Genomic DNA, 27500 nt, shown 5'->3' on the forward strand with positions numbered 1-27500 from the left:
ATTTGCATTTCTCTAATCAGTAGTGATTTCGAGCATTTTTCATATGCCTATAGATATCTTTAATTTCTTCCTCTGAATACTGCCTGTTCATATCCTTTGATCATTTCTCAATTGGGGAATGACTTGTATTCTCATAAATTTGACTCAGTTCCCTGTATATTTTAGAGATGAGGCCTTTATCAGAGACACTGGTTGTCAATATTTTCTACCAGTTTTCTGCTTCCCTCCTAATCTTTGTTGCATTGGCTTTTTTATATGAAAACATTTCAATTTAACATAATCAAAATTATCTGTTTTGCATTTTATAATGCTCTCTGTCTCTTTTTGTGTCATGAATTCTTTGCTTTTCCATAAATCTGATAGGTAAACTATTCCTTGCTTTCCCAAATTGCTTATAGTATCAGCCTTTATTCCTAAATCATGAACCCATTTTGACTTTATTTTGGTATGTGGTGTAAGATATTGGTCTATAACCAGTTTCTGCCCTACCATCTTCTAATTTTCCCATCAGTTTTTGTGAAATAGTGCATTCTTAGCCCAGAAGCTGGATTCTTTGGGTTTATCAGAGAGTAGATTGCTATAGTCATTGACTACTGTGTCTTGTATACCTAACCTATTCCACTGATCCACCTCTCTTTTTCTTAGCCAGTACCACGTAGTTTTGATGACTACTGCTTTATAGTACAGTTTAATACCTGGTATGGCTAGGCCACCTTCCCTAGCATTCCTTTTCATTAATACCCTAGATATTCTAGACCTCTTGTTCTTCCAGATGAATTTTGTTATTATTTTATCCAGCTCTGTAAAATAATTTTTGGTAGTTCGATTGGTATAGCACTGAATAAGTAAATTAATTTAGGTAAAATTGTTATTTTTATTATATTAGTTTGGCCCAATTAGGGTTTTCTTGGCAAAGCTACTGGAGTGATTTGCTATTTCCTTCTCCAGCTCATTTTGCATATGAGGAAACTGAGGCAAACAGCATTAAGTGACTTGCCCAGGGTCATATAGCTAGTAAGTGTCTGAGGCCAAATTTGAACTCAGGTCTTCCTGACACCAGGCCCAGCCCTCTATCCTTTACACCACGTAGAGTCCTAGCAAAATCAAGTGGTCTTAGAACCACATGAAGCAGCGGAGGAAAGTGGGAAGAGTCTTGACTCTGGGGCCAGAGCATCTGGATTCAAATTCCACCTTGGATTTTTACATCTATTTGCCCCAACAATCATTCCATGGTCAGGAATAAATCCTGAAAGTGTTATCAGAATCAAGCAAAAGGAAAAAAAAAAGTAGGTATCTGGTCAAAGATCTTCCTCCCCTCATTTTGCTACAGCTCACAGTGTCAAACTCAAAGTTAGGAAGAAGTGAGTTTGAAGCCTGGCTCAAATAGTTACTAGCTGTATAACTCTGGGGCAAGTCACTTAACCCCTCCCAGCCTCAGTTTCCTAAGTTGTAAAATGGGGAAAATAGCAATACCTCCCAGGGCTGTTTTATACACACACACACACACACACACACACACACACACACATATAGACACACAAACATGTATATATATATTATATATATTACATATATATATATATTACATATATGTAGTGCTTTGCAAACTTTAAAGTGCTACATAAATGTTAGCTATTTTCACTATTATAATCATCATCATCTATTATTCTTATCATTATCATTTTATACTTGCCCCCGTGTGACTTTGAACAAGTCATTTGACCTCCCTGGGACTCCATTCTACCCCCTAGAATAACCAAAACCCCTTCTAGCCCTGGATCTGGTCGTATTTTGAGCTCAAAGTCTGCCTTGCTCCAAGGCCTTCCCAAGCAAGAAGGGGATGAGGAGGGGTTAGGGAGATATGCTGTCTTCAATCACTTTTCAGACATATGCATTTGAGGTTCTAATGAGATTTAGCTGTGCATCAGCTTAAAGGACGGCCCTTTTTTAAATAACTTTACAAGGACTGAATGGAATACTGGCCAATGAGATCACAGATGCTGAACACAGCACTGTGGAACTCTACATGCTGAATAATGAGAAACCGAGAATTTGAGCACTATGAGGGATTTTCAGAGATCCTCTGATCCAACCTCCTCATTTCACAGTTGAGTACACAGAAGCCCAGAGCAGTTGGATGACTTATCCAAGGTCACATAACTACTTAGTAGAATGGCACAGAACATTTTCTCGCCTAATTCTCTGAGTCATGTGTTGGCAAGCAGGTTTCTATAAACCTTTGGAGGAATGCTTTCCTTGGCTTTTTATTCAGTGGGCCAGATTTTCCTTTGCAAAGTGTGGAACAGTTCTTTGAATAGGGCTGCTCTGCTTCCATAATGCATGAGTCAGAGAGAGGGAGACTTTGTGTCCTCTGTCATTTGTCAGGAGGTTAAGTGGTTGGTCCCTTGTGACCCACCATGTTGCTCGTCCATGCCTCTCTCTTGGCCATGTGCTGTGAGATAATATCAGAGCCAGAACCTGCTTAGGCTACTGACAAAGGCTACTGACAACTGGGAGAAAGATTCTGCCCTGGATCCAATTATAATCTGGCCTCTGGAAACAGAGTGGGGGGGAGGGGGAAGAGAGGGAAAGGAAAAATCTACTTCTTTTCTTCCTGACATCAGGTAATATTCACTCACTAACACACTGGAGAAAATTATTGTTGCTAAGGAAGCCCTCTCTGTTTTCATCTCAAACATGAATTGATTATCTTAGTGGAAGATACAGGGACAGATTAGGGGAAGGGCATGCCAATGTTAAGGTGTCATTTGTGAATCTACAAGTCAAGTGACAGTACTGAGCACCAGGAAGCAGGGGTGGAAAATGGGAGGAAGAAGTATGAGTTGAGCCAGCAAGGAATTAAGGGTCCAAAGGAGGGAAAAAGACTAAGACCAGGAAGTAGGATAACAAGCAAAGGCTCCTGTGAGATGGGGAAGTTGAAGGGAAATGGAGGTGATTCAGACAAGCCACTCTCCTCATTTTGCTGAAGATGAAACTTTGACCCAGAGCAGTTCACTGACTTAGGGTGATTGGATCACTGATAGGGAGCTGGAAAGGACTCTTGGACTAGGTCAACTCCATCTGGTCATGTTACAGATGAGCAAACTGAAGCACAAGGAAGTAAATTGCCTTGCTATTAGATTGTAAGCTCTTTGCCATGAATACGACTTCATTATTTGGTACATTTATCTTCAGGACCTAGGAGTGCTTGGTATATAAGAGTTTAATAAATACTGGTTGATTGTATATAGATTGACATTCACAAAGGTTAGCAAACTGAGCTATCCTGTCTCCAGCCTCAAAATTAAGTGTTCCTTTTAGTCCACCATGAACATTCTATAAACAAGGCAAGAATTCAAACCTAGGGTGTGGTCAGGACGAATCCTGAGTTCATAATGCAAAACAGAAATCAACCAAAGAAAGTACATCATGTAAATCCATGCCCTTGGTTAACGTCAAGCAGCTGATGTTGAACCAACAGTATTATCAGGTTCTCTGACTCTTTTTAGAAACTATCCATTTGGACTCATGGACAAGGTTGGAGGGTGACTTCAATTTCATTCCTCAGTCAACTTTGGATACTTGGTCCAATCAACTAATCCTTCAGAGTATGACTCAATTTGGTGGGTCAAATGACAGGTCCACCATAGCACATTCAGGGAGTAACTGGAAATTAATGTTTACTTCCTGACTCAGTCTTTTCGGTTCCAGAAAAAGTTGTTTATTCCATCCCAGAGCGCTCTGACGCCATCAGTGTCGAATTGAGCATTTTTAGTGATTTTTCATTAACTTGCCTTTCAGCATTATCATCATTGGTCAACATGAGAATTTACCAGTAGGCTATTCCTATCAGTCATACATGTATTAAAATAACCATGTGCTAGGTCTGGGATTCTGTTTTTATTTTGAATTTTTTTAGGTAAGATGATTTGATCCTAACACTTGAAGCATCTTCAGAAATTACGTAGAAAACAAAGGTTCATAATTATTTTAGTTACACTAATCCCTAACTAAAATTCATCCTTTTTTCAATTATTTAAAAACATTATTCTGAGAAAGGATACATTAGCTTCACCAGATTGCCAAATGGGTGAATGACACTCAAGAAGGTTAAGAGCCTCTGATGTGGGTGAACCCCTTTGTTTAATAAGAGAACTGATGAACAGAGAAGTTGAATGATTTCCCCATGATAACTCAGATATTTGACCTCTGAGGGAAAAAAATGAAATCTAGATTTTCTGGTTCCTTACCTAGCCCTATTTCACCTAAATCATTCAGCCTTTCAAAATTTTATAACCTTAAGAAAAAAATGAAGTCACTTGTATGGGATTTAGGACTTCCTCCCAAGCCCAAGATACTCAGCCCCGAAAGTATACCTTATCTATTTTTTCCCCTAAATAATGCCAAGGTGGGTGGGAAAATTCAAAACAATATTAGGCTAATAAATGTTTTCCAATAAGATGCTAATATTGGGTGAAAACTTCCTTCTTCCACTTAAAATTACCTAACCCTTATTTTCACCACTTCTCTTAAATGTACCCTTAACCCTCTGTATAGCTTTTTTTTTTCAGCAATAACAATGAAAATATACATTTCAAGTTGACTTTCCCTGGGTGCCTGACTAAGGCACACTTTTTCATATAAATTCTCAGCAGTATCTAGTAAACCAAAGGTGTCAAACTTGTACTGGCAGGAAGCCTGCAAAACTTCCAAGTGCCTGGGGAACAAGTTTAAAATATTTTTTTTGGTAAATTTTAACAAAGCAAATAAAGATACAATACAACATAGATGATGGTAATTTTTGGTTTTCGAAGTCAATATGCAGCTCAAGGATCCATTTCTATTTGAATCTGACACCACTGTAGCATATTTTCACACTTAAAATTATCATCTATGGCTCCTGTTTCTAGTAACCAAAGGCAGTAATTTCTTCCATGCAATGCTCTTTGTTAAGCAGAGCATTTGATAGAGTGTCTAATGTGATCTTTGATGACATGATGGAGAGACATAGGCTGGATAGCAGAGCAATAATGTAGATTCTGAACTGGTCACTAGAGTGATAACCATGTAAATCTACTCATTAGTGACTTGATGTCAACTTGCAAGGAGAACAATAATATAGTGCCCAAGCTTGGTATATGAAGGCTAATTAAATGAATGAGGGAGGGATGCTTATTCTAGAGAGTGGAAGACTTGTGGTTGCAGCTGTGGGGAGTGGAATGGCAGATGTCGTCAATAACCTGAAAGGCCTTTCATGTGGAAGAGGCAACAGACTTGGCTCCCCAGGGAAGATCTGGGAACAATGGCTGGGGGTTGCATAGAGGCATGTTTATGTTCTAGGAAAGGAAACCCAAAATCCTAGAGCTATCCAAAAGTGGAATAGACTTACGTGGGAGGTGATGGGTTCCCCCTCCTTGGAAACCTTTAAAAAAAGATTGGATGCCCATTTGATGGGATTTTTGGAGAGAAAGCTATTGGCAAATTAGGGTTGGGATGGAAAAACCTGGGAGGTCTTCCAACTCTGAGATTTGACGATTGTATTTACCTGCACTCTTGTTTTCTCATCTGTAAAAATGAGAAGATTGGATTAGATCGTGAATTCCTTAACCTTTTTAATGATGTGGGCCCCTAAAGCAATCTGCTTAAGCCCACAGGCGTCTTTTCAGAATAATGTTATTTTTTAAGCATGAAAGAAAATATATAGGGCTACAAAGGAAGTCAATTATATTAAATTGTAATTTTATATATATGTATAATATACATGTGTATATATAATATACTATGTGCATAAACATACACATGAATGCACACATACGTACACACAAACACACACATGTACACACACTTAAGTTCATAGTTCACAGTCCCCAGGTTAAGAAACAATGGACTAAATGGTCTCTTCCACCTCTGATATTTTATGATTTTGATCTAAAAAAGTCTAGGGAGTGACTTACATTTTTTTAACCTCACACACTAGCTAACCAGATAAATGTTTCCTTAGGGGTCACTTTTCCTTTGACCAGTACCGGCTCCACACAAGAGTGATGGAGAGCTGTTCCTCCTTTCAAGAAGCAGGTGTCTTAGTTTGTCCCAGGGACATTGCTGCGTCTCTGGCCTTGAGGAACCAGGAAATTTCCAGAAAGAACTGTGTAAGTTGTTAAGATATAAATCACAAGGCTCTAGGACACTTTTTTTTCTATCCATGGCCTCCATGAAGTTATACAACAGTTTTTTCTGGTTCAGTTTGGAAGGGGGCAGGAGGAAGATGACTCTTTATTTCTTGAGATGTGTATGGTACCACGTGGGAAGGTGTCATGGGCTCCTGTCGTTTAAGAGGAGATTCAAAATGCTGCCTTTGCACTAGACATATTATCACTTAAGGAAAGTGGACAGAGTGTGGGGCCTGGAGACAGAAAGACGTGCTCAAATCTGGCCTCAGCCACTTACTTCAAATCGACTTCAATTTGCCTCAGTTTCCTCAACTGTAAAATAGGATAATAATAGCACTTAGCTTTCAGGGCTGTTGTGGGCATCACATGAGATAATATTTATAAAGCATTTAGCACATTGCCTAGAAGTAGGAACTGTAATATAGATGCTTCCTTCTTTCCTCTCTCCCTTCCTCCCTCTCTCCTTCCTTCCCTCCCTCTCTCCTCCCTCCCTTCCTTCCTTCCTTCCTTCCTTCCTTCCTTCCTTCCTTCTTTTCTTCCTTCCCTACTCAATAACAATGGAGACTGATTGGTGAGAAGTTTTCCAGACAAAAGAATCCTGAGAGATTGCCAAAGAAGCATTCTGCCAAAGACTGCTTTTTGCAGTTTCTCTTGGTACTAAATGATTAAAAACTTGAACCTTGAGTAGACATCAGAGTTGTTTTTTTCCCTACCATTGTGCCAGCACCCAAAACATGGCATCAGAGATAAGCTAATACTTGAAAATCTGAGAGAAGTCCAGCCACTAGCATTTTGCCTGTTATTGATTGGCATCAGGGTATTGACATCTCTGGAGCAATGCAGAGTGCTGGATTTTGGCCCCTGGTGATGAAATGCAGTGACACAGGGACATGAAACCTGTGGGTTATGAAAATAAAATCTGTTAGCATTAGTTTGAGTGGAGCCTGAAAGTCAGGTCCATGGGCTAGAAGGCTTGATCTGCATGTGTGCAGGGAAGATAGGAACACAGAAGCCCCTCTCTAGCTGGCCACTAGAAATGAGCATGGGGACACTCTCCAGGTATGTAGGCCTGCTTAGCCTTTGCCCCTGGTGTGCTGGTCAGACTGGGCCAGTCATTGTGAGAGTTCCATGGTGTTGTAGGAAAGAATAAAGAAGAGAGCAGAAGGTAAGGTACCAAGCTTGTGTTGTCTCACCTATGGTGGGTTGAGTTTTCATTCATGTTTTCCCAGGTAGTTTTTTCTTATTCGCTGCTCTGGCTGCTTTAATTTTAGGGACTTCTCAGGGCTGGGTTGGGGGTGGGTTGGTCTTATGTGGTCCACAGTGATATTCTACATCACTTGGGATCATTGATTTAAAGTCAGAAGGAATCTGGCATCATCTGCTGTAAACTAATGCTCCATTTTATATACAATGACGTGGAAGCCTTGGGAGTTTAAGTGTTTTGCCCAAACATGTACAGGTTGTAAGGAGCAGAGATGGGATTTGACTCAGGTTCTCTCCTTCCAAACTTAGAATTTTTCCTACTGTGCTACACTGTCTATCCAACCTAGAATTCAGAAAACCTCCAAGAGAAGATTGGAGTCATCAGGGCATGTTTTCTCCATTCATCCTCGGAAGCAAGTAACTGATTTTTCATAATTGAACTTAGGTTCACCATCAGTGGGGAAGCTGTCCTATGAGGGACAGAGAATGATGTTGTTGTCAGTTGTTTCAGGCATTTCCAACTCTTCATCACCCCGTTTGGGGTTTTCTTAGCAGACATACTGGTGAGCTTTGACATTTCTTTTTCTAGCTCATTTGACAAATGAAGAAACTGAAGCAAACAGGGTCACAACTTTCTTAATATGTGAACCGGATGCTTCTGTGAGGCAATAATAAAAGAGATACTTTAGAGGGACTTTTCTAAAAGGAATGATAAATTATTTACAGATTCTTGTGAACCCCTCATTCCCTTTGTGATTAAACTCATACTGTGGTGAGAGGCAAAGGGCATGGCCCAGAAGTTAGGAGTCCTTCTAGATGGGACTTTTGAAAGCTTTGATGGAATAGTGTACTGAAATGGTCTGACAAACAACTGAATATAGTAGTTGGTGACAGATTTGTTTTACAGCCATCAACCTGTTTCCAAATGCAGATGAGTCTGCTTATGATTCCTATGACTTAGCAAATGAATCAACAGACATGGTAATAAATCACTGAAGCCTAGTCCTAACAATCAGTAACACGTATTTATATTTCTCTGTAACTTTTGTAAAATCTTTCTACATATGAACTCACTTGAAATTCATGCCACCTCTGTGAGGAAGGAGCTCTTAAAAACCCCATTTTTCAGTAAAGGAAACTGAGGTTTATAAAGGTTAATTGACTTACCAATGGTCACTCAAATGGGAAGTATAAGAAATGAGATTTGAACCCAGGTCATCTTCTCTCTAGGCTCAATGCTCTATCCAATATCTCAGGTTGAATCTAGGTTGCACATAGATGTTTTGTTAAAATTAAAAGTGATATTTTCAAAATTGTAATTTAAAGCTATTTTGCTACCTTTGGGAACTGCCTTAGGAAAGTAACATGAAATTTAACCTTTTTTATTTTTTAAGCAAAAGATACTGGATTTTATAATCTAGCTGGTGACTATAGATGTGATTGGATACTAACAGTTCCAAAAACATGAACTCATTCTGCTATTTCACTAGACAATAAATAAAGTATTATCAGAAGTCGTAATCCTAAACTGTGGTGTTCCATACTAGTAGTAACAGGAATAGAAATGGAAATATAAAGAACAGTTATGAATACTGGGCTTGTTGGGTACAGAGGCAAGAAATTGTGTCAAGTTTTGGCCTTTTGAAAACCGAATCTGGCAGCCATGCTTGCTTGGCCTGCTCTTCAAACATGGCGGGAGCCTGGCATGCATGCGTAGTGGGCAAATATCAGTGATAAACAACGAACAGTGAGTGAAGGACTCCTCTGGAATATTAAGCCTGGGCCCGCATTTTGGCAGGGAGAGAGCCACATGGACAAGTGTGGCTGTGAGGATCACTGGCTTTGTCTAACTACCCAGGAGATTTGTGTGCTCTCACTAAACGGATTGCTTCATTTGATGAAGAGGAAGAAGCCAAAAAGATATGTAGCCTCAGCCAAGAGCGTCAAGTTGTTGTTTCCTCCTGTGCAAGTGTTTAATAGAAACAAACGACATTTTCATAGAGCTTTAGGATATGCAAAGGACTTTATGTGTATTGCTCCTTTTAATGGGCAGTGAGGTGACACGATGAATATAGCGCTGGACCTGGAGTCGGGAAGATTTATCATCCTGAGTTCAATTCTGGCCTCGGACACTTACTAGCTGTGTGACCTTGGGTAAGTCACTTAATCCTGTTTGCCTCAGTTTCTTCATTTGTAAAATGAGTTGGAGAGGGAAATGGCAAACCACTCCAGTATCTTTTCGAAGAAAACCCAATTGGGGTCATAGAGAGTTGGACATCAGGTAGGCGCTACTGACTGCATGACAAAGAAACAGGGTAGGGGATGTTAAATGACTTTTCTAGAGTAAAACTAAATGTCTGATGTGGTATTTAAACCCAGGGATTCCCAGCTCCAAGTCTAGTGCCTTATTCATCATGACAAGCTGCTTCTTACAATGTCTAGGTTGTACAGTGGCTAGAAAGTTGTTCTTGGAGTTGGGAAAGCATGAGTAAATTTTAATTTCTGCTTCAGAACCTTAATAGGTATATTCCTGCTTCAGACTCTTACTAGCTATATTGACCATAGGAAAGACACTTAACCTCTATTTGCCTCAACTTCTTCATCTGTAAAATGGGGAAAAATAATACCACCTACTTCCTAGGGTTGTTCCAACGATTTTCAAGTGTTTAGCTAGGTAACTGGAACATAATAAGTGCTACTTAAATATTCGCTATTATGGAATGAAAGCCACCTTTTCCTCATATTTCCCATCTCCCTCCATCTTTGTATACACGTTTGCTTCTCTTGTATTCAAGATTGGACTAGTGTGAGACATTAAATAACCAGACATTAGCTGAAAATTTATGGGGGCAAATAAGAATTTCTCCAGAGGGATTGCTGAGGGTAGATGTGGCAGTGGCCTGACCACCCTGGACACTTTCTCTAATATTATTGAACATCCCCAGCCTACTTTTGGGGAAAAAAAAATTTGTCGAGGGGCCATATCAGTAGAGGTAAAGAGAAACGTAAATACGGAAAGCGACCTGGAAGCAGAAAGGGCTCCTTTCTTCCTAATAACAGAGATTTCCAAAATTAGACTTAGTTCTTGGTAGGAGGTGGCTGAATTTTTCAAGTAAAGACTAGACGACAACTATCCAAACCATTCATGGACTTCATGTATGCATTGGGTTAGATGGCTCAGAAATTTCTTGTGCTTTCAACCTATGTCCCTATGGGAAGGAAGTTGAAATACTTCTAGCATATAATGTCTTCAGCCTTTGCTCTTGCAGATGTGTGAAATCTAATTTTTTTTTAGACTAAAACTTTTTGGTCATCTCTCAGTAATGTTTTTCCCAGTTTTGCTTATTTTAAGTACTTTGTCTAGTTCAAAGTGGAGAGACAATAAGTGGGTGGAAGGGAAGCAGAATTTGGAGCCAAATATTTGAAAGTGTTTATTTAGCTTAAGATCTCTTTAAGCAAACCAAAAGAAATTAGTCCTGTGACTTCAGTGAATGACTGTACAGTAAAGCCCAAATGACTAGGTCATTTTTTCTTCCTTTTTTTTGAATTTTATGCAAAGGATGCAACCCATAAGAAAATAAGTTCTCATCAGGGACTTCATTGTAATGAACAACACAAAATGAAGCAGACAGGAAAACAAACAAGACCTCTCTTCCTACCCTTATTATGAAGTCAGTGTGTGTGTATTCTGCCCAGGCATATGGCAAATATTTATAACATTGTTTGAATTGTATTAGGTGGGAGAAAGTTTGGGAGTAAATACCAAATTTTTGTTCTAATCCAAAAATGCCTATTTGGAGACATAACATTGTGCAAAATGTTATTTTCCTCCTCCTGCAGTGTAGGAATATCACCTATTATATTTTTTTTAGAAATGGATCATTATTTAAAGATTTTTTAAAAAATCTGTTGTGGGGCATGGACAAGGAGAGAAAGACGGATTAAGGAAAATCCCACATTTTCAATATGTCACATCAGGGATTCCTACTCCTTCCATAATGCCAATTTCTTTTTTCTCCCCACTCTCCCCCTCTTTCCATGAATCATAGATCCAAAGTTTACAATATCACAGATAGTGCACAGAGGCCACTCTTGATTACTCTCAAAATAAGTCTTGTACTGTGGGGAAAGGAAAGCTTAAATAATTTAAGTTGTCTGGCAATATATCGGGTACAGCTGAGATGCCCTATTTGGATCAAGTACAGAAGTCCAAGGTTAAACATTTCCCCTAAAAGGAAAGACTTTGCAATACTGTCCAGGAATCCTTCAAAATATTGATTTACTACGTTACATCATGCTATCATTACGCTGCAGTACCAGCAGTTTGCACCAGCAAAAGAAAGTGGAGGATTGCACCAAGCTGACCTCCAGTTAGAATTATCTGAATTGATGGTCCTTGGGTCCCCAAAGGATCAGGTAATTATCTCTGTGGCTGAATGAACAACTGCCTTGACAGTTATGATGGTCAAGTCATTAATTTTTTTAATCAGCCAAATTGGTTGGGAACTTATTTCATCAGTGTTGTGATGAACCCCACTGACTTAAGCAAGTTAAATTGGTTGTGCCCGTTAGCCACACATACCCTGTGAATTCATTTACTTTGTTTTGAAGAGGCATAATGAATCAGAGAATGCATTCAAGTTTTCATTTCATTTAAACAAAATACAAGCTCCTTAATCAACTGATATTTCACAAACGTGGATCATCTATATGAACCTACGTATTTCAGAGTTTACTATTTTAGAGAGAATAGATGTGGTGGATAATATGATCGGCTTGGAGTCAGGAAGACCTGAGTTCAAATGCTGCCTGGGAATCTTACTAGCAGTGTGATCATGTCCAAGTTCCTCAATCTGACTGAGCCTCTGTGTCCTCATTTGTCAAATGAGAATAATGATATCTGCTCTACATCCCTTGCAGGGTTGTAAAGTTCAAGTCCCAGTCCAAGTGTGATATGTGTAAAGTACGTTGGAGAATTCAAAGTACTGTATAAATATCAGCTGCTTTTATTAAAGTTTGTAAGTAAATCTGTTGTCCTGTGGATGAAAATACCACTCAATTGCTTTAAACATAGTAGGTGCTTAAAAAGTTATCCTTGCATCTTAGAACTGGGTATCCAAGGGACCTATTAGGCCATTTAGTCCAAACCCACTTATTATACAGATGAAGAAACAGGGTTAGGAATGTTGTAAAGTCATATGGTAAATGGCAGTACCAGGATTTGAACCCACATCCTTTAATCCCAAACATATTACTCTTTTTGAGGCACCATTTTGCTTAATAAAAGTAGAATCAATTTATTTGCCCCAAAGGCCCCTATTATTAAATGAAGAAAACAAGAAAATATAAACCAAACTGTGTAAGCATTAGCTCTTCCATGATAGAATGCAAGTTCCTTTAGGGCAAGGACTGTTGACTTTTTTTTAGCCAATGCTTAGCACCTAGTAGGTGCTCAATAAATGCTTGTTGACTTAACTAGCACATAGATAATCAATTTTAGTTGGACTGAAATGAATTTACTAATATGAGGTTACTCTGGTTACACTGTTTCTGTTGTTCATTCATTTCATTTATGTCCGACTCTTCGTGACTCAATTTGAGGTTTTCTTGTCAAAGATACTAGGGTAGTTTTTCTTTTCCTTCTCCAGTTCATTTTATAAATGAAAAAAGTGAGGCATATAGGATTAAGTGACTCGCCTTAGTCATACAGCCAGTAAGTGTCTGAGGCCATGTTTGAATTCAGGTCTTCCAGACTCCAGGCCTGGAACTCTATCCACTGCACCACCTAGCTCCCCCCATTTACACTGTAACTGGCTGTAATTCTGGCTAAATTTAAGATGCTACTTTCTACTACATCTACTATAGTCTTTCTATATGAGTACTAGTGTCAACAGGGGTAGTAATAAAGGAATTGAGTACCATGCTCATATCAAGGAAGGCATCGGGGGAAGGGGCTAGAGTGGAGTTGTGTGATACAGTGATATATTGGGGGAGAGGGCAGAAAATTCCCTGGGCTCTAGGAGGAGGAGGGCAAGGATTCTTTTCCTGTGAACACAAAGTATAGAGTCTGCTCCATGGTCTGTTTTGCTCTTGGTTGTGTTCATATATTCCATTGTTGGGAAGGGAGATGGCATACAGATGATTCATGTGTGACAAAGACTGTTAACTGGAAATCAAACAAGTTGGTTGGTTAGAATTAAAGGTAAATCAAGAGTCAAGAAGATGTGAGCAAGGGCAAAGAACTTCTGTGGTGTAACTTCTGTGGGCATGTAATATAGAGCAGAATTCACTGTCTACACCTTTTGGATTGGCCCCTAAGGAATCTTTTTTGATTATTTATTGGTTTTTGTTTGAGTTCCAGGTGGTTGAAATTTAGGACAATTTGGCTTCTGGGTAAATGGGTTAATTTTATACACATCCACATACACATATATATACGTGTGTATATGTGTGTATGTATGTAGTGTGTGTGCATACATATATATGCATACACACGTATGTACACAAATATATATATATTTGCATTGAAATATCAATGATATCTATATTCACAATCAGTCATTTCAATGTATAGTGTACTCTAAGACACTTGGCTGAGGGCAAAATTGCCACACACCCCCATTTGTGTGCATACACACATATACACATATGTATATATGTATGTGCATATATATGCTCATGTATATATTTATAAATTTATTTTATTTTTAATTTATGGAATAAAACAAGTATTTCCATAATATAGTATAATTTTTTTTTAAAAAGATAACACATGAAACTGCAAATGTCTTATGTACAAGTTTCTATTCCTTTTAAACATGTAATAAGCTTATCATATATGTGTATATATATATATATATATATATATATATATATATATATATATATGCCTCCATATACATGGTTTCTCTCAATAGAACATAATGTCCTTGAAGGCAAAGATAGTTCCATTTATTATCTTTGTAACTCCAGCACCAAAAGTTCCTGGAACATAGTGGTTGATTGAATGATTAATTGGATGGGCTTCAATAAAACAGGTGTTCAGAGAGTTAAAACTTCCCCAAGGCTATGCAGATAGTACATTACAGAACAATTACATTTATTTGTTTTTTATTCTTTGTCAGGATGTCTTTGCTCTGTATTGCATAATATCTTTGAGCTAACAGTGGTGAAATAAAAAGAGGGATGACCTCATAGTCACAATGACCTGAGTTCAAATCTAGCCTCTGATACATAGAAGCTGTGTGAACTTGAGCCTATCAATTAACCACTTAGTGCTACATGCAAGATCATGAGGAACAGATGAGTTGCTCATATGGGTCAGCTGAGGGTGCTTCCACTCTGGAGCAGTAATAACCAAAAGATCCGATGATATCAAATATGTTATAAAGTGACATAGAAATTTAGGGAGAGAATGTAGTGCATTGGAAACAGTTTTTTGTTTTGGAACCAGAGGCCCTGGTTTCATATTTCAGTTGCCCATTAATTAGCTGTGTCAGAAGTGTCAAACACATAGCCCAGGCTGCATGCGGCCCACAATACTATGTAGATTTCTGCCAGGACCAGCTTAAATATAATTGAAAAATATTAACAAAATAAATGAAAATACAAGGCATAGATACTATTACAGTTTTAAAACTAAGTCAATATGCAGGCTTCAAGTTCCTTATAAGTGAATTGGTGGACCCCATTTCTATTTGGATTTGATGAGACTGAGTTACATGACTGAGGCTGTGTCTATTCCTAACTAAGTGTTTCAACAATCCGCCTAGCAACTGTTGTGGGGGTGAAAGCCCAACAACAAGAATGCTACTAGCATGCTGCAAAAGCACAGGTTCTTTTGATCTGCTTAACTAAGGAAAGCTATGTGAAGGGGTTGACAAGCTTACTTTAATTCAGCATACAACTATCATTCACTTAGTTCAGGGGAAAAAGCCAGCACACTGAACTTCAGAACTTAGTAAGACTCAATGAAATACACTGAATTACTCAAAGGAAACAATGACCAACTAAGTGCTAAGAGCCCATTTTGCTTACCAACACACTCCACCCCTTGTTCCAGGATACATAATCTAATCAGCCATGTATCCTGGAACATACATTGTGATCCAGCTATGCAGGAAACTAAAACATACCATTCACAACAAAGCAAAACATATCATTCAGTGACATTCACAAATATTTGTTTACAATACAAACATGACCCACCCCTAGGTCCCAGCAAGATAATCTCTTCAATCTACCATTCCCAAAATACTTGTTTACAATTCAAATGTCCACCCCTAGGTCAAAGCAAGTTAATCTCTTTAGCTAATACAAAGTGTCCAAATAAAGTACTTCCTCAGCAGCACACTGGCATTGCAGACTTTTCCCCAGTACCCTGAGGCATGGGCATGCTTTAGTTAGTGAAGTCCTAAAGCAAACAAACAAATAAATAGAGTTCTCTTGGGGAGTCTCCTCCCCAAACTGCCATTGCAAGCTTCCACTTGGCATCCAAAGTCCCAATTTCAAATAAAGACTCCAAACAAAGTTCTTTTGGGGTCTGTTCTCCCCATTATGTTCCAGTTCCCAGTCTCAAATCCTGAGGGTCCAGTGGGCAATAAAGCCAACAGGGTGGGGTCTCTGGGGGTCCAAGGCACTTCCCCCTCCCCAACAGAAAAACAAATCCATGCCTGCCTCCTGGATCCCAAGCAGCCCAAGCTGAAGGGACCAAAAAGGCAGACTCAGTGCCTTGCTGCAAAGTTTCCATCTTGCCCCAGGGCTGAATTCCAAGCCCCTGGGTTCCTTGTTGTCTAGCTCTGGCTGGTCTCTCCTGGCTTCTGCTGGAATCTGGATTTCAATGTAGGTGATTCTCCACCTTTTTGCTCACCTCAAAGTTCTCTGCTCTGGCTGGGGAAGGCAGGGAAAAAGCACACTCAGTGTCTTGCTGCAAAGTTTCCATCTTGCCCCAGGGCTGGACTCCAAGCTCCTGGGTTCCAACTCCAGCTGGCCTCACCTGGCTTCTTCTGGAATCCTGATGTAGGTGGTTCCCCATCTTTGTGATCACCTCACCAAAGTCAGCTGGAAGGCAGCTCACTGTTCTCACCTTTCCAAAGTTCTCATGCAGGCAGTCTTCTGCTCTGTCTGGGTCAGTATTTTGGCAGCTGCCATCAGTTTCTTCTTTTTTCTCACCAGCCCCTCCTGCCAAATCTGTAGGAAGGCCATTCTCCAAATCTCCAAGGCCATTCTCCACTCCTGTTTCAAAACTCCATATACAATATAATCTCAAGACATTCACCCTTTCAGCACAGTCCTCCAGGACCAGGTTTATCAGCTTAAGCCCTGGGAAGAAGGGATTATCTCCTGCTCTGGGCCCCCGAAAACCACACCCAGCACTTCCACCGGCCTGTTTTCCTTCAGGACTTTGTTGCTCCTGAGGCTGCACAGAACCATAGCCACCCCAAGTACAAACTGCAGTCCAAAAACAGGGAAACATTCAACCAACCCAGTACCCCAAAATGCCATGCTTTCCTGTTAAAGACAGATCCTGACCACGACTTCGCCATTTGTTTCAACAATCTGGCTAGCAGCTGTTGTGGGGGTGAAAGCGCAACAACAAGAATGCTACCAGCATGCTGCAAAAGCACAGGTTCTTTTGATCTGCTTAATGAAGGAAAACTACGTGAAGGCGTTCACAAGCTTACTTTAATTCAGCATACAAATATCATTCACTTATTTCAGGGGAAAAAGCCAGCACACTGAATTTCAGAACAAATACAAACAAATGCCAAACATCAACAGACAGACCTTGTCTGATTCAAATCCCAATATGTAGTTACCAGAGTTCAACGAAGTCCCTGCATCCGGGTTACAAGCTGGAGGGCCCTTAGCTACAGCTGCCCGGAGTCTCCGCATCAACACCATTTCGAGTGAGAGCCCCCGCACAAATGGCCCTGTCCTCTCTTCCAATAGGGCTTCAGATGTCATCAAATGTCATCTGAATGACCAGAAATTAGGCTGCTATGATTGGCTCTTGAGTTAGCCCCTTCCCTTAGGACCCTGGGAGGTTCACATCCACATAGGTTAGATTACCACCTAATAGGGGTTAGAGCCTGGGGCTTAGCACTTAGTAAGACTCAATGAAATACACTGAATTACTCAAAGGAAACAACGGCCAACTAAGTGCTAAGAGCCCATTTTGCTTACCAACACACTAGGCTAAAGTTTCTACATCTCTACAGTGAAAGGGTTTGACCAGGTGATCACTAAAGTCCTCTCTTCCTTTAAATTGCTGATGCTGAAAGGTTTTATTTTGTCTCAGGAAACATAAGTGGCATGATTTATTTGATCCATATATGACTTTGCTGATTAGCTTTCCAAAGAGAGACAATTAAAATTCATTGCAGGTTCATAAAAGCATCTCAGCAGTTTGGGGGAGGTGAGGCATTAGGAATCTACAAGGAATCCTGTACTCATTCTCTCACCAAATCCTCTGGCAAGTGCCCTCCATGGAAGTTTAACTCAAGACTCCTTGGAAGGGTGATGGCAGATGTGTTAAGTGTCCTCATGGTAAATGCCAAACTCCCTTCTCCCCCTACCCCCACCTCCAGTTTTGGAATTGTTATGATCTGTGATTTTATTTTCATGAACATTATGGAAATGGTAGGAAAAATGTGTATGCTCATTTAGCTCTAGTTGATTTTATACCTAGAAGCAGGAAAGCTGACTGGCTACAGCCAATGGTTAATTAAATCTTTTGCTGTTAGTCCTCAATTACAGGCATTAAGTCATACTCATGGTTAGCAGCTTTTCTACTCAATTGGATAGATTTTGTGTATCCTTCCTGATATGTGGAACCTTAATGAAAATGGTCAGAATTATGTAAAGGGAATGAAATCAGGGACAGTGTGTGTGTGTGTGTGTGTGTGTGTGTGTGTGTGTGTGTGAGAAAGAGAGATAGAGAGAGAGAGAGAGAGAGAGAGAGAGAGAGAGAGAGAGAGAGAGAGAGAGAAATAGAGGGAGGGAGTCTAGAAGACACCAAAGTCACACACTGAGAGACACAGTGAGAGAAAGTAAAAAGGAGAGGTTCTTTAAGAGAAATTTGGAGTGAAATTTTTTAAAAAGCAACTCTTCTTTGTGGCTATTCATCACCTTTGACTCAACTAATTTACCAAATAAGATGGCAGTTCCATATTGGGATTTAGAGCCTCTCTCACCTTGCTCTTCCTCTTCTTCCTTTTCTCTACTTCCTATTTGCTTCTCTTCAGAATGTTCTGAGAGAAGGGTGAAAAATCCCACTGCATTTTGTTTTTCTAATGTTTCTTGGCCTCTCCCCAGTAGGTTTTTTACAGTCTGCTGCCTGCCTCTCAGATTAGAAGAACACTGGCATATTTTAACAGTTTCCTAGGATTCAAACAGTCTTTAATTAACAGCAAATTGATGTTTTGGAATATAACCAAAACAGGGGAAATATTGGATGCCGAAAACGGGGTTTGAATTTTTCCAGCTTCCAGGCAACTGACTGACACAGTGTCCTGGGGTGGGGGTAAGGGAGATGGCAAAAAAATAAAATCCTCCATTGCAAACAGGTGGCTCCTGATTCATATGCAAGGGGATATCTTCATTTTCATAATAGTCTTACAGATTACTCATTGGTAGCATGGCTGAGGAGGTATGCTGTTGTTTAAGAGGATGCTAATTTCTTTCTACCCCTAAAGACAACCCCTCCCAAAAAAATCTAATGTAGTTGATAATAGCTCTGGATAGCTTCAAGTGAGGACTGACTCTTGGGGAATGCATCCAAGCAGCCTCACTTTTTTGGTAGCACTGGATTAAAAATAGCATTTTAATCCCCCACCTACCAAAGCAGCAAGGTAGGGTGATTTGTCTTTCCTGCAAGGTTAGTTCTCTGCTTACCACTGCTAGAGTCCAGAATGCTGTGAAAAGGAGAGATCTAGGGAAACAATAGCACACAGACTATTATAAGCACCTCAGAAAGAGAAGATGTGTTTTAGAATGAGATGGGCAGGAGGGCTGCATTTGCCGTACAAATGGAAAACCAATATGGAATCTAGTGGTTTTGAAGGCATCTTGATTGAAAATGTGATTGATAATTGAATCCCGTCTGGCTGCCTGGCAGGAAATAGCCCCAAGATACTTTCCCAGCGTTATCTGTTCAATCTGAAGGCAGAGGGAGGAATCATAACTAGCTCCTTCTGAACAAGGAAAAGTTCACTGCCAGTTGATAGCAACAGGTTTCTCAGTTGGCTCATAAGTTCTTGATTTCTAGGGAAACATTGTAATGGCTTCTAATCCTTTGTGGCAAACTTCAAGTGTTTCATCAAGGTCATTCATTCAAAGGCAGAGGATCTCGCTAACTCTTGCCTTCTTGTCTTTTACCTTCTTGTCCCCAGGTGGCACATGCCAGAGCCCTGCTCTCCCAGCCCTGGTGCGTCCACCTGCCCCACCTTTGCAGCCTTCGCTGGATATTAAACCGTTTCTTCCGTTTCCTCTGGACACTGCAGCTGCTGTCAATCTGTTCCCCAACTTTAATGCAGTAAGTACCTCAGTCCTTGATGGCATTAGTAGGTGGGTTTAATGTTCTGGAGAAGAGGGAGGGCCCAAGCTGTAATACCTGGTATTCCTCCACCAATGGTCGTGATACTATAGTCCCCATGGTATAGTCCCTTCTGATCACAACTAAACGCACTGGGCTCTTAGATCATGCAGAGTCCAGAATCAGCTCCTTGCCTACGGAGAGAGGGCCTAGATTTGGCTACATTTTTCATAATGCTTTCTCTCCTGACAACTTCTATGCAATGCCTATGACCCAGTTGTTACAGAGGCATGTGCTTGAAGTGAAATTGATATGGTTGAGAACATTGGGATAAAATAGAGAGATTTCTCAAAGGGGAGGCCAGTGTATTTTCATTGCGTTTATCTGGACTTTGGGGTAGTAGTATTTGTAGCAGCAGCAGTAGTATTAGTGGTAAAATACAAGAATGCTTTCCATTTATATAGCATCCTTTCCTCTAGGTAGTAATGTTTGTGTTTTTTTTCCCCTGTACCTCAACCAAATTGAAAATTCTCATACTATTTTCATGCCGAGCTATGAGTACTTGCTCCTTTTTTATCTTCCCTCTCTCTTGGTCTGTGTCAACAGTAGCCAAAACAGTTCTACAAGGCTGTTTTCTATGGGTTCTAATTCATATTCTTTTTTCCTTTTCTGATGGGGTTGCTGATTTAGCCTAGATTTCTGTGCTAATTTCTGTAGTGTAGGGAAGACAAAGTGTATGGGGGGATGGAAACTGAATTAAAAAAACTAGAACCCAGCCTGGCAGATAATCCTTATTCATTTTTCTCAACCTATTTGAGAACTGGTCAAGATGCTCTGTCCAAGCTTCAGCAAATCAATGACAGGGCATGTCAGCAGCAGTGGAGTGAAGAGTGTCAAGGTAGGCACTGCATATTGTCGGAGCAAACAAAGCTTATCTGGGCACTCCAGCTGTTTGTTCTGGGCTCCAGCTTTATTTTATTATTTCTTTTTATCCAACTCAATCTTTATCCATCAAGAGAAAGAAGCAAGATTATGTCCCCAAGGGCCTGATCATAGTGCCAAAGAAGGGGGCGGCTCTTGTCTGACACTCATATAAGGAACCTGAGTTAAATGATGGTATTTGAGACAATGTGATCTCAGAGATCTGGAGGACGAGGACCTACTTTTCAATCCCCAATAGGCGACTTACTAGATATGTTACTTTGGACAAGTCATTTGACTGTGACTCTCTCTTTTCACATAGCTATAATTAGTAAGTTGGTTTAGACCAGAGTCCTTAAAATGGAATTTCCTAATTGATCCATTGATAGATTTAAAGATATCCATAAAGTTGAAAGAGAAAAAATATGTATCTTTATTTTTTATTAACCTTTAACTTAAGATTTCTGAACTTGGCATCCATGATTTTTTTGCCCTTAACATATCAATGTATCTATTTCAATATAGTTGGTTTCCTCTGTTATTCTAGGTAATTTACTGAATTCATTTGAAAACAGTGCTCTGAGAAAGGGGTCCCTAGGCTTTACCAGACTGACCACCAAAGGGGTCCAGCACACAAAATGTTTAAGGACCTCTGGTCTAAATGACCTCTAAAGCTTATTCCAGCTCTGAATCTATGGTTCTATGACTTGGCAAACAACTGGGAAATTGTCCCTGCGGTCACTTTCCTGCACCTTTGGGTGGCTAGCAATTCAATTAAACATGAATTTATTTCTTCCCTTTCCCTTTCAATATCAAACATTGTTTTTCTTTCTTTCTCTCCCTTCCACCCCACCCCCAACTTTATAAAATAATAAAACTTTGCTTTTAACAAGTATGTACAGTCAAGCAAAAGAAATCCCTACATCGGTCACACCCCAAAATATGTCTCATTCTGCACCTTGAATTTATTACCTGTTTGTCAGCGGCTGGGCAGTACCGTTCATCACTAGCATGTTTAGTCATTTCGTTAATCAGAGATCTTATAACTCTCAAAGGCAGCATGTATTTATTGAACATCAGGTCCCAGACACTGTGTGTACTAGATGCAAGGCACAGAAAGATGAAAAATAAAAGAAGCCTGCTCCCACGTAGATTGCATTCTACTGCTAGGCCTGAGAAATACATTTGCTTGATAGGCATCTTTTCTGCCCAAAAGGAGAGTGAACCTTTTTCCTGGCTGAGGTGTGAATCAACTATGTGGTGTGTCCTTGGGAGATACCACCAAAACAGCTCACATGTATGTAGTCATTAAGAATTGCCATTCCCTTTCTCAGGGCATCCCTGTGAAGTAGGTAATACAAATGTTATAAGCATCTCCATTTTGCAGATGTGGGACATGAGGCCCATAGCGATAATTGTCACACCTGGATTTGAATTCAAGTTTTCTGCCTCCAGGTTCAGAGTACTATGAGTCACTTGTCCAATGGCCACAGTTCATCTATATAATGAAAGATATTGGACTAGAACTCTGATGTAACTTTAGCTCCAGATCCAAGGTCTTTAAAATGACTTATGTTCTGTAGAAAATCATTAAAATCAAATTTGTGGGCAGAGGAAAGGTAGGATATAGTTTATTGATTTGGTAAGGAACAACAAAAGCTAATGCTTCCTGATTTCTGTTCTTCATTTTGAGATGTGTTGTTGCCACAGATTCGCTACAAAGTAAGCCACCTTTGGCTGCCTCTGAGAATTCCTCTATAGTACCTGCCAAGCTTTTGCCTTTAAGCTGTCAGGCTAAGGCAGGGGTGGGAAACCTGTGGCCTTGAGGCCACATGTGGCCCTCTAGGTCCTCAAGTGTGGCCCTTTGACTGAATCCAAACTTCACAGAACAAATCACCTTAATAAAAGGATTTGTTCTGTAAAACTTGGACTCAAGTCAAAAGGCCTCACTTGAGGACCTAGAAGGCCGCATGTGGCCTCAAGGCTGCAGGTTCCCCACCCCTGAGCTAAGGCATCTTCTTGTGAAGTGCACAGGAGCTATCCAGGAAGCACGTGGGTTTCTAGATAGAACCCATAATATCCCCAGGAATAGTAGTTAATGACATTAAAAAAAATGGTTGGCAAATGAGAAGGAACATAAAATAAATTTGGAAAGGGCATTGGATTTGGAGTTAGTGAACCTGGGCCTAAAGCTGGGTTTTGTTCCTTATGACACAGAACAAGTCATTTTCCATCTTTGGACCACTTTTGCTTCATCTGGAACATTTAAAAGTTGGCACGGCAGTGTCCAAGACTGTATACAGTGGAGAGAATGTTAGGCTTAAAGACAGAAAGACTTGAGTTCAAATCCTGTTTTATACACTTAATATCTGTGTAACCCAAGCCAAGCCAATTAATCTCTCGGCCTCAGGTTTCTTGCCTGTCAAATGAGGGGGTTGAACAGATGGGGGCCTAAGGTCCTTTCCAGCTTGAAATCTGTAATCTTATGATTGCTGTTCATTCTTCTCTCTAGAAGAGGACTGATGGCATCAAGAGGGTGATGTCTTGACTTGTGCATGAATTGGATTTAAGTGAGGCAAATACTGCTAAATCTTACAATGATAGAGACACATAAAAGAAGGATTGATGAGTGGAATGAAAACAGTTGGGACAGAGGTGTAATTAAAAGGGGATGGATGAGATACTTCACTGACACATCCTTTTCCAATTTATTGCCATTCCACCTCTTCCTCTTCCTTGCAACCCCAAACCCTGTCCTTTGTTCAGATCACGACCTCCAATCTTTCAATTCCTCAGCATTCTTTTCCAGGCCATCTATTGGTAACACTCTCCTCCCTTTCTTCTCTCCATCCCTTGGTGATCCCAGTTCCAGTCTCAATTGTCCTCTTCCTGTAGAGTCCCTTGCCCTTACTGTAGCCAGCCTTGCCCGCCAAAGCCTCATTCTTGGATCTCTTCCATCACTTACCTCTTTTGCTCTTACACAGGTGCTGCTGAACAAACCTGGAGAAAATCAAGAAACTATGCTGACTGGGTCCACTACAAATGTATGTTACATAATTTCAGCGGGACCCTCACTGCTTTAATGTAATCTTTTTATACCTTGTAGTAATAACGAAATAATTATAATCTATATTTGATAGTTATAATGAACTCACTATGCCATTCACCAGGGCAGGTCTTCCAAAACCTTTCATCTCTCCTTAATGCTTCTATCATGCCCTCTCGGTTGAGAATGTTGCCTTGCATTTTATTGGAAAAAAAATTGAGGCCATTTGCCATGAGTTCCCTCTTCTCCCCTCTTCCTTATTTCACATCACCTAGATGTCTTCTGCCACCATGTCCTCCTTCACTGATTTCTTTTATCAATAAATGGTCTTCCTCCTTGTCAATGCTAACCCCTCTACTTGCACAAGTGATCCCATCGCATACCATCTTCTCTGTGAGCTTGCCCCCACTATCATCCATTTCCACTCCCTCATTTATCTGCATTCTTTTCTTGTCTATTAGATGCTTCCCAACTGCTTACAAACATGTCCAGGATTCTCTTCTCCTCAACAGCTCCTCACTTGAGTCATCTATCTCCACTTGCTATCATTATACATTTTTCCTCCTTTTTGTGGCTAAATTCCTAAAGAATGAGGTGTAAAATATATGCTTCCATTTCCTTGATTCTCACTCTTTTCTTAACTCTTGACAGTCTGGCTTCCAACATTATCATTCATCCAAAACTACTGTCTTCAAAGTTATTAGAAATTTCTTAATTACCGAATCTAATCATCTTTTTTCAATTCTCATTCCTTGTGACTAATGTTCAACATTTCATACTATCACCCTCTTCTTCTTGATACTCATTTCTTTCTAGGTTTTCCTAACACAACTCTTTCTTAGTTCTCTTGCCTATATGATTTTACCTTCTCAGTCTCCATTGTTGGATTTTTATCCAAGTCTTGCCCATGTAACATAAGCGTCACATAAAAATCTATCCTGGACCCTCTTCTCCCTCTATTCCTCTTCACACAATAATGTCATCAGCTCCCATGGATTCAAATATCACATCCATGATTTTCAAATTTATTTATCTGGCTCTAACCTCTTTGCTGACCTCCAGTCATGAGTTCCTAACTGTCTGGAACCCAGACATTTCAAAGTCGATGTCATGTAGACCTCTTAAATTCAACATGTCCAACACTGGTCACATCTTTCCCCCAAAGATCCTCCATTCCTTCCAAACTTTACTATTCCTGCAGAGGGTACCCCCATCTTCCTGGTTCTCAGGTTCACAAGCTTGGTTGTTATTCTCAATTCCTCACTTTATCTCATTCTCTATGTCCAATGTATTGCCAAGGTTTGTTGATATTATCTTTATAACATCTCATCTATATGTGTCCTTCTCTCCCCTGACACTACCACATCCCTGGCATAAACCCTCATCACCTCGCACCCAGATCATTGCAATAAACTGTTGGTTGATCTTGATCTTCCTGAAGTCTCTCTCCACTCCAGCCCACCCACCACTCAGCTATTAAAGTGACCTTCCTAAAACATGTTTGACCACGTCATACCCCCCTACTCAATAAACTCTGGTGGTTCCCTGTCAGTTTCAGGATCAAATACAAACTCCTACATTTGTCATTTAATCCCTTTACAACATGTCTCTGAACCTCCATGCCCACACACATTTCAAATCTTCTTACACCTGAAAATATTTCCCTTCTTCTCCCCTTCTCCCAAGTACTTTGTGTTCCAGTGACTCTGGACTGTTTGCCATTCATCAAAGAAGACACTCCATCTTTCACTTCTAGACATTTTCACTGGCTATCCCCCATACCTGGAATTCCCCCTTCATGTCTGTACCTTCTCTGAGGATAATGATAGCACTGCCTCTCAGAGTCATTATTAGGGTAAAAGGAGATAACACTTGAAAGGTACTTTACAAAACTTAAGCTGCTATAGAAATGTAATGAGTAATAATAATAAACAAGGGAATGAATGGATAGACAAACTGCTAGTTGTCTCAGATATGCAAAGTGCTTTTCATTCCTTATCATTAAGATAAGGCCTTCCAAGCATTCTCTAATAAGTACTACAGGTAGAGGCCATGTCCCCTTTAGAGAACAGGAAACCAGAAGTCAGAGAGGTTGAATGAATTGCCCAGGATTACACAGATAGTAAGTAAGGTACCAGAAGAAGGATATGAACCCAGGCCCAGTTGGCTTTCCAGTAGGCCATGCTGCCTCTCCCTAAGTCAAGTCAAAAAGCATTTATAAAGTGCCTGCTACATGCTAGGCATTGTTACTCATGAGAACATACAGTTCCCATTCTGCAAGGAGGCCTCAGACTCTGTAGAGAAGACTTGGAAGGGGTCCTAAAAGTTATCTAGTCCAACTCTATCAGTTTATTGATAAGGAAACTGACAACATGGAAGTTTAGTGACTTGTCCAAGGTCACCCAGGTAGAAAGTGGGAGCTGGAATTTGAACCCAGGTCTTCTGAATCCAAGTCCAGTGTTGATTTTTTTGTTGTTGTTTGTTTGTTTTGTTTTGTTTTTCCCACTGAGGTACTCTTTTACAATTTCATTGAGGATGCAAGATAAATTGAAGGAAATAACCTGAGGCAATATCTACATAGTTATTAAAATCCTTGACACAATACACTTTAAAGGAAGCCGCCTCTGGTTGCTGCCATAGAAGTGGAGAATTCACCATGGCTGGCAAATTTCTCAAAGGCTTTCTCCAGGAGGTGGGATATAAGCTGAGCCTTGATGGAGGGGTAGGGTTTCTGAGAGAATGATATAATGAATAGAATCAGGAAGTCTCATGTTCAAATCTCTGTTTGAGATACTTCCCCACCATGTGATCCTTGTCCAGTCAATAAATCTCTGGACCTCACTGAACTAGAAGGCTTCTGAGGTCTCTTTCACTGTCAGGCCTAAGATGTTGTTTACTTTTCCGAGTCTTAGTTTTCTTTTCTGTGAAATGGGAATAATACCGGTGTCAACATTGCAGCGTTGTTGTGATGTTCAGATGTGGTAATATATGTAAACCTTTTGCAGACTCGCAGAACTGAAAGTGTCATGTAGATGCCATATCATCGTCATCATCATCATAGGTGTAGAGAAAGTAAAACACATAACAGACAAATAGTAAGAAAAATACTGAGTCTATAAGCCTTGTGGCATAGTGGTTAGTAATTGATAGTAGGGTTTTGTAATTAACAATAAATTAATTCATTACCAAGAATTTATGAATTGAGTACATGATTGTATATGTACATTTTTATTACTGTTACCTAATTAAGATTATTAATATAAGGCAGTTATTAGTAAACGTAACTTAGCAACAAGCAGTACCTCGCATAATTTCATGGTGACTGGCATCATCTCTCACTTGGATGATACCAAGAGAAAAAAAATAGGCATTCTGGGAAGTCCTGGTAGATGACTGTTGACTAGATGATCGAATAAGTCTTTGTGAATAGTCATTAACTACCTCCCATAGGAAGCTAGAGGGCTGTGATGAGGAACAATGAGAAAATTTGGGGAATTCATTTGAAAAGCTACAGTAGGAGCATAGCCTCTCATCTAGGTGGAATTTATGCATAAATTTGTGGTGCTCCAGATTTGTGTTCAGTAGAATAGAAACTGAGCATCCCAGATTCAATTGCTGGCCATGT

General features: G+C 40.0%; 1 protein-coding gene across 1 annotated transcript in view; it reads left to right on the forward strand.

The window, feature by feature from the left end:
- ZNF385D (zinc finger protein 385D) overlaps positions 1 to 27500 on the forward strand; it is a 284531-nt gene that overhangs the window by 13121 nt on the left and 243910 nt on the right. The window contains exons 2-4 of the mRNA XM_036760487.1: positions 19766 to 19908; positions 22540 to 22551; positions 23814 to 23873. Of these exons, the coding sequence (XP_036616382.1) occupies positions 19766 to 19908; positions 22540 to 22551; positions 23814 to 23873 (215 nt within the window). The remainder of the gene's footprint in view (positions 1 to 19765; positions 19909 to 22539; positions 22552 to 23813; positions 23874 to 27500) is intronic.

Source organism: Trichosurus vulpecula, chromosome 5 (assembly GCF_011100635.1).
Source record: "Trichosurus vulpecula isolate mTriVul1 chromosome 5, mTriVul1.pri, whole genome shotgun sequence".
Classification (NCBI taxonomy): Eukaryota; Metazoa; Chordata; class Mammalia; order Diprotodontia; family Phalangeridae; genus Trichosurus; species Trichosurus vulpecula.